Here is a 7787-nt window from a genome sequence, read left to right as displayed (position 1 = left end):
CCAAAATCCAGCAAGTTTAAAGAGGGGTGGGGAAGAGAACACCCCCAACCCTACTGTAGCATGTGGAAACTGAACAAGAGCAAAGTGCTTCTGGATGATTCTCCTGAGGAAGAGGAGAGCAGAGGAGAGGGCAAAGCGCTGCCGTCTCCTCCGGCCGCCACGGCTGCTGCCTCCTCCAAGAACAAGGACCAGTTACTTCAAGATCAAATTACCTCCTCAGTGTCTCAACTTGCCACGAAGGTTCAGGGAGCCAGGTTCCGAGGTTGGAAAGAAGTGACCTCAATGTTTAGTAAAGATGATGAACAGCAACTACTAGAAAAATGCAAATCTCCAAAGTTTAAAGGAACGAAATTCAGAATAAAAGAAGATGTGAAGACTGAAGGGAAATCTGGATTTTGGGACAGTTTGGTGTTAAAACAGAATATGCAATCCAAGAAACCAGATGAGATCGAGGGATGGGAGCCAGCTCAGATTATTCTTGAAGATCCAGCTACTGATGTAGGTGACTCTTCTAGGGACCATCTCTCCCGGCCAGGTTGGGAAGATGAGACTAAAGGTTCCACTAAATACACCAACTTGACCAGCTCAGGAAACACTTCCAGGTGGAGTATCAAGTCAGCCGGAAAGTTGGTCAGCATGAGACGGCAAAGCAAAGGTAATCTTACTGATAACTGGGAAGAATTAGAGGAATAATGGCAATTTGAAATACTTTATAAATGAAAATGTTTCTTGATGTCCATGTGTAATCAAACCAAAATTTGTTCAATATTGCACCCATGTGCTTAGTTTTGCTCAGATTCTTATAAATATTTTCTCTGTTACTTTTAATTAGTATATCAACAGATGATTCATCTGTTTTCTTCATTTAAAAAGGAAAGAAAACCTCTTTTGTGACTATTTTTCATATTTGGATTTTTCCAGTATTTCAGATTGTTGAGATAACCAAAAGTACTATATTTCCTTTGTGAATAGATAGACTGGTTTTGAATTTGACTGCCTTATCCAGAAACTTGTAGGCCCTTGGGATCCTAAGACTTTTGAAGCTACAGATGTTAATTTTGGATGACTTCCATTAAAAAAGCCAGTGTTGATTTGTAATTGGCCACAAAACTCTTCGTGCCATAGTTATAATTCCTACGTTTTTTGTCTGAGAATCTTCTTTCCTTGTTTTTTAATTGGTCATTCTGCTTCTGTTTGTATGTTGTATGAAATATGAGACTATAGCAGTTGTACAATTTTCTTCCATTGCCCGGAATTTGCAGAGAGTCAATAAGTCTTCCAAAAGTTAGGCTAAAAGTTACTTAATTTAGCAAAAAATCAAAATTTGCATAAAAAACTTGCTTAAACAATAGGAAAGTAAAGGGTTATAATTGAGTGCAAAATGTCAAGTAAAAAATTTATATTCATTCAATGCCTGTGGAGAAATAGCTTCTTATTTGCACACGAATAGCAACAATCTTGGTTTTGTTTTGGTTTTATTTTTCCTTATTTCTCCTTCTTGACTTTTAAATATTGATCTTATTTTTAAATTAATTATTTCTTAAAAGTCACCATGCTTTTATGTTGTCAGGATGACTAAGGAATGATATAATGTGTGCTAACTACATGTCTTAGTACTCTTTCATTTTAGTTTGGGAATTAAATTGTTATACTTCTGTTCAGTATAGATTTCAAACGATATAAAACTGAAAGTGCCTCTTTTTCTATTACAACCACAGATTTGGGGTTAATTTTAAAAATTATATTCTGAATGTAATGGGTGTTAGTTACATCTTATCTTGTAAAAAATGCCTATTTTTAGCAGAAAAATAATTTATGGCTGATCCATTGTTATCAACTATGAAGTTACTTCTTGAAGTAAAAAATGTTTAAATCTCTAAACTTCTATAGTTGTCTTTAACTGTGCTCATGTTGGATGTCTATGGCAATATGCCACTTCACCAGGGATGCTTAGATAGCTCTTTTATCTGAATCACCAACTTGTGTGAGGAGAAAAAAAGTCATAACTTTTGTTGGTAAAGAATAGTTTTTCCTTGGGGCTTTGTCAGGAGGAGGTATATGCTTCAGAACACGCAATTTACCAACATTAGACTGTCTCTGTCCCCTGCAACCCATATAATGCAATTGTACTTCTGCGCAGCTCAGTTTAAATGGACTTTCCAATTAATATCTCTATGGAAAATCTGAACATGCCTTATCATAAAACTACTAAGTGTATAAAGACTTCTAAAAATACAATGTTTTAGGAAAAAAGATTTTCTTTGACAAGAATAGTCAGAAGGATGCTATATTTTAAAACTATACGTGAAGTAATTTTAATTAGGTTTTTTTGTTCATAATATAATAGAAAGCTTTGTTAATACTATGTTACTTAGCCTTGTTGGAGAAGAAAAATAATTTCCCTCAGGTAAATAAGTTGATATTTGGTTTTTGTCTCCAGTGTCTTTGTAGCAGTGTTTGCTAAAATTACATAAGGATGTATTTCATAATTCATAGAACCATTTCGTAGTTCATTAAAAAAAAACTTAAGATCAGAAGCACTGTTTTTGACACATCTTCAGCTAATGCTGACACAAGACAATAGAAACAAATCAATTGAAGACCTTATGACAACCCTTTAGCTGAGGAGAGAGGTCAGGAAATGTCATTACTTCTTTCCTCTTATTGGGAGTTCAGTTATACCACGACCTATAAGGATCACTATGCCTTGCATAGTTTATTGTCAAGTGCCTGTGTTTCACCTTTTAAAGTATTTGTGATGCACAGCTGGAGAAATAGCCCTATATAATTATAAAAAGCTTCCCATAATCTGAATTATTCTGGAGTTAAAACTATGTTTGGATTAGAATTTGTTGTATAACTTATCTGAATTTTTCTTTCCTACAGATGAAACATATTAAAGTGAAATATTAATGTTTAATTAAAATTGTGTCTGATTTTAAGGTAAAATGAATGTGTGATTTTAATATAATTATTTATTATATTTTGTAGCATAATTTCTTTTGAAGAAATTTTCACTAAAGGGAGTTTTTCTTTTGTTCTTTTCATAGGCATTTCATTAAATCTCTTAACCAGAAAATATTGAGTCCTTAGTTTGGGTTTTAAATGTTTATATATCCTGAATATGATCGGGAATACTGGATGCATGCAACAGGGATAGAATTTAACTCCTTAATGCTTTGTTTGATTTTCATGAGAAATCAGTCATGCTTCATAAAAGGTAGATTTAAGGATGAATTTTGAGGTTATATAAAAACATTTTTACTTAAATCTTTTTCCCCATTGTCAATTTGCATGATTATTAGCTTTGACTAAAAAGTGTCAGATGACTATAATAAGTCACATAGTGACTTGACTTTTTTTAAGTCTCATTTTCAAATGCAAAAAATACTTGTAGAATTTTCACATAAATAAAGAAATAATTTAAACTGGAAAAAAAACTGGCCATAGCCTTCGATACAGCAATACCACTAGTAGATCTGTATCCCAAAGGGATCATAACCATAGGAAAAGGACCCACAGGTACAACAATATTTATTGCAATTCCAAGAATTGGAAATTGAGGGCATGCCCATTAGTTGGGGAATGACTGAAAAAGTTTTGGCATATGAATGTAATGGAATACTATTGTTCCATAAGAAATGGTGAGCACGAGGATTTCAGAAAGACCTGGAAAGACTTTCATGAACTGATGTTGAGTGAAGCGAGCAGAACTAGGAGAACATCGTATGCAGTAACAGCAACATTGTGCAATGACCTACTTTGTTAGACTTAGCTCTTCTGAGCAATGCAATGATCTAAGACAATTCCAAGAGACTCATGAAGGAAAATGCTATCCACATCCAGAGAAAGAACTATGGAGTCTGAATGCAGATTGAAACCTACTATTTTCTCTTCTGTTGCTGCTGTTTTTTGTTTTGTCTTTCTCGTGGTTTTCCTCATTTCTTCTGATTCTTCTTTCATGACATGACTAATATGAAAATATGTTTAATATGATCATAGATGTATAGCCTATATCAGGCCACATGCCATCTTGGGGAGAGGAAAGTGAAGGGGGGGAATTTAGAACTCAACGCCCTATAAAAGGGAATGATGAAAACTAAAAGTTAATTAATAAAAAGAAAGCAATCTGAAAAAAATAAAGCCCAGGTCTCACGTGATACGGAAACAAATAAATAAAGTGGTAACACATACAACTTTTCTAAAAGTCATACTCTATTACCTTTCTAGTGAGAAGGTGAACTCAAGATTTTCAAAGGCTATGCCAGAGGAGTTTATGTTCTAGAAGATCTTGTCAAACTAAGATTGAGTTAGTATTCAACTATCAGACTAGCAATGGACTGTGTCTACTGACTGAAAATTAGCCTGGCCAAATAAGAGAGTCTTATAGCCAGAAGGTCAGTAACTTTTTTGTTGAGTCATTTTCATTGTGTCTGACCCTTCATGACCCCATTTGGGGATTTCTTAGCAAAGATGCTGGGGTGGTTTTGCCATTTCCTTCTCCAGCTCATTTTATAGGCCAGGAAATGGAGGCAAACTGGGTTAAGTGAATTGCCCAGGATTACAGGACAATTATGTGTCTTAGGCCTGATTTGAATTTACAAAGATGAGTCTTCCTGATTCCAAGCCCAGTGCTTTATCCACTGTGCCACCTAGCTGCCCTGAATTTGCTATAGGGTTGTGTAATTTAATGACTTGGCAACTCTTGAAGACCATCTTCTCAGATATGGAGGAGCTTCCATATCCAGTGAAGGATTTAGTATCCACATTATTCAAGTCATATGACCTTGAAATATTTTTTGAAGTAAAACGAGTCGTCCCTAATGGATACAGCAAAGAGTTCAGAAAGTTTCAGTAGGAAACACATCGATTTATCCATATGGTAGGCCTGATATCACACAAGTTTGGGCTTTTCAGAGATTCGAAATAATGTATTATACCAGTAGCTGATTTCTGGTGCAGTGGGAAGAATTTTCTAACATTCAAGTCTCTACAGTGCCTTTGTCAAAGTCACTGCTATAAGAGTGTAGGCTAGAATAGGGTGTCTCCTTTACCCACAGTTCATCTTATGTAGCCTAATAACCTTTGATAGCTGAGCCAGCACGACTTGATGCCAAGGGTAGGCATCATGAAGAAATGCCTCAATCATTTCAACAAAGTGAACAAAATGACCCACCCATGTTTTACAATGCACTTAGTATACCAAATTAAAATTTCAGATTAAGAATAGACTGACACACTGGGAAATCATAGGCTTATGATCGATGTGTCCATAACTATCACTTTACATCTATAATGTATTCACTATAAAAATGGGGGTATACCAATCCAAGACCAATAATAATTTTATACTGAGAACTATACAAATTTAATCGGAGACACTACATACGATATACTCCATGAAGACATTTAATGGATGAATAAAATAGCTAGAATTTACTAAACATTTACTATGTTACAAACAAATAAACAAAAAGAGGCCGTCTGTTCCAGAGTTTATATTTTAATAAGAGAAGACAATGCATCCATGAAGGGAACTTTCGTTTGGGGGTGGTGGTGGTTATATTGATACTATATTTATGTATAAGGAATTTTAATTGTACATCGGGACAGGGGAGATTTCCCAGGAAAATGCTCTTCAGCTTAAGTGACTATATATGAGTAAATGAGCAAAACCCAGAGACTATGTAGTAGTAATAATGATAGCCAACATTAATCAAGCCTCTAAAGCTTTGTAAAGTATTTGGAATGTACATTATCATTTGATCCTCACAACAGCCCTGTGAGATATGTCCTGCAGGTGTTACTATCTCCATTTTACAGATGAGGGAACGGAGTTTGAGAGAAATTAAGCAACTTGTCCAAAGTCATTAGTCAGTGTCAAATCTTCCTGTCTTAGAGTCCTGTATACTATGTTACATGGCAGCAAATTGTGACATCTAAGATGGAAGAAATGCCCCAAAAGTGCTCTGTTCTTTAAATCTCACCGATCAAGCCTGTTTCTATGTTGGACTTGATCTTTAGATATGAGAGGAGAGTGTATTGCTGCTTCCTTAAGTTGGAACTGTCAAGCACCAATGTAGTAAGCATACAGCTGTAAGGGACACAAGACTGTTTAAGGATGGGTGAAGTGGCTCACATCAGAAAAAAAAAAAAACAGCTGGTCAAAGATAATAATGATAATGAGCAGTGAGACTGAGCCCATGAATGGCTGCTGAATTTCCGGCCTGGGTGAGGTAGGGAAACTAAGGCACAAAACAAAACAAAATATTATATGTGAACAAAGTCACTTCATACAGCACACTGAGGGACTTCTGCCCTCCTTCCGCATAAAATGTTTACAAGAAAGACAAATAAAGTGTCTTGTCTGTGGTAGTACTCAACCTTCTCCTTTGTTCTTCATACAATCACTAGGGCCTGTAAGTTCTTCCTCTGTAAGTTTGTGCAGTCATGGGGGACTTTTTGAAAGTAATGATAGTGCAATATACAAAGGAGAATAGTACATGATAAGTAACCAGGCAAGATACAATTAAAATGTTAAGGCCTTTGAGCTGGCCCACTGGCATCTCTCACCTGTCAGATATCTACTCCCAGGTCTGGAGCTCCTCAGGGAGCCACCAGTAAAGGAGATCTGAGACTGGGCAAGCTGGACCGCCCGCTGAGCTCCAGTGGCCGATGAAGTCATCCCAGACTTTTGTGAGGCAGGATCCCTTCTCCCCACCAAGGCAGCCCCTCCCTTCCCTAGCTCTCTTCAGGCATACCACTCAAGGGACTCTCTGCAGTCAGCATCTCCCACCCTGCCCCTCCACCCCCAAGGCACTCAGGCTCATTTCTCCTCCCCTTCAGCCCTCTCAGCCTCATTTGCCCCATCCCCCCCTAAAACCTTCTGGAACTCATTTCCTCTCGCCCACTGAGTCTGCAAGTGGCCGGAGCTGCCAGCAAGATTATCTGCCTGTTGCCATTCCGAGAGCCAGGTACTGATGGAAAGGCCCACAGGGCCCAAGAAGGATGCCAGGGACCCCGCTGCTGCCTGTCCAGACTGCCTTCTGTCCATCTCTTAGAAACCACTGGACTTTGTATCCATAAGTGCTTGAATATTTCCTCTGCATATTTATTGCCTCTGTATCTTCCATTTTCTCTTTTTATTCCACTATATGAGTGCTGAATGACTCTCGTCATGTCAGCGTGTCTGTATGTTTGTGTATATTTATATATATATATATATATATATATATATGTATATGTGCATATACATATATCTATGATTATATCATGGCACATACGGGAAGGAACTCATATCGTTCATTTATATATATTCTCAGTCTTCATCTATGCATACTCCTGTGTAAGACTGCAGAGTCTCCTACACAATCCATATAAAGATAGGATATATGAGTACTGACAGGAATAACTAGGCAGTATAGGAGAGAATTCATACATTCACTCCATAAAGAGAACACAGTAATGCTCAGATGCATGGATATATAAAGAGAAGAGCTGAGTACTTGGACATGTCAGGGGTAAATGAAATATAGTAATCCTTCTTTTTGAGGGGATATTTTCAAATCTTCCATCAGCCTTTTCCAGAAGATTTTCCTTAGGGAATAATGTTCTGAGCCTGTTTGCCTGTGGCTGCCCTATCTCTCCATGTCCTAAATCACTCAGATATTTCTGAAGGCACTTTTGAGACCTTCTTTTGGGTCTTCCCCTGGATTGCTAAATGAAATAAATGAAAATTCATTATCGAATAATTTATTGGGTGTCCACAAGTGTGGGTGTTTAAGATT

The 7787-nt window shown here is 36.9% G+C and overlaps 1 protein-coding gene across 1 annotated transcript; it reads left to right on the top strand.

Moving 5' to 3' along the window:
- The first annotated feature begins 60 nt into the window (after positions 1 to 60).
- On the top strand, positions 61 to 693 carry LOC118833221 (testis development-related protein-like). The gene has a single exon (XM_036740589.1). It carries the CDS (start codon positions 61 to 63, stop codon positions 691 to 693), a length of 633 nt encoding a protein of 210 aa, XP_036596484.1.
- The last annotated feature ends 7094 nt before the right edge of the window (positions 694 to 7787 follow it).

This window comes from Trichosurus vulpecula (genome assembly GCF_011100635.1).
Source record: "Trichosurus vulpecula isolate mTriVul1 chromosome X unlocalized genomic scaffold, mTriVul1.pri SUPER_X_unloc_4, whole genome shotgun sequence".
In the NCBI taxonomy this organism is placed as follows: domain Eukaryota; kingdom Metazoa; phylum Chordata; class Mammalia; order Diprotodontia; family Phalangeridae; genus Trichosurus; species Trichosurus vulpecula.
The sequence above is the reverse complement of the archived record's forward strand: the minus strand, read 5'-3'. Positions and strand labels throughout refer to the sequence as shown.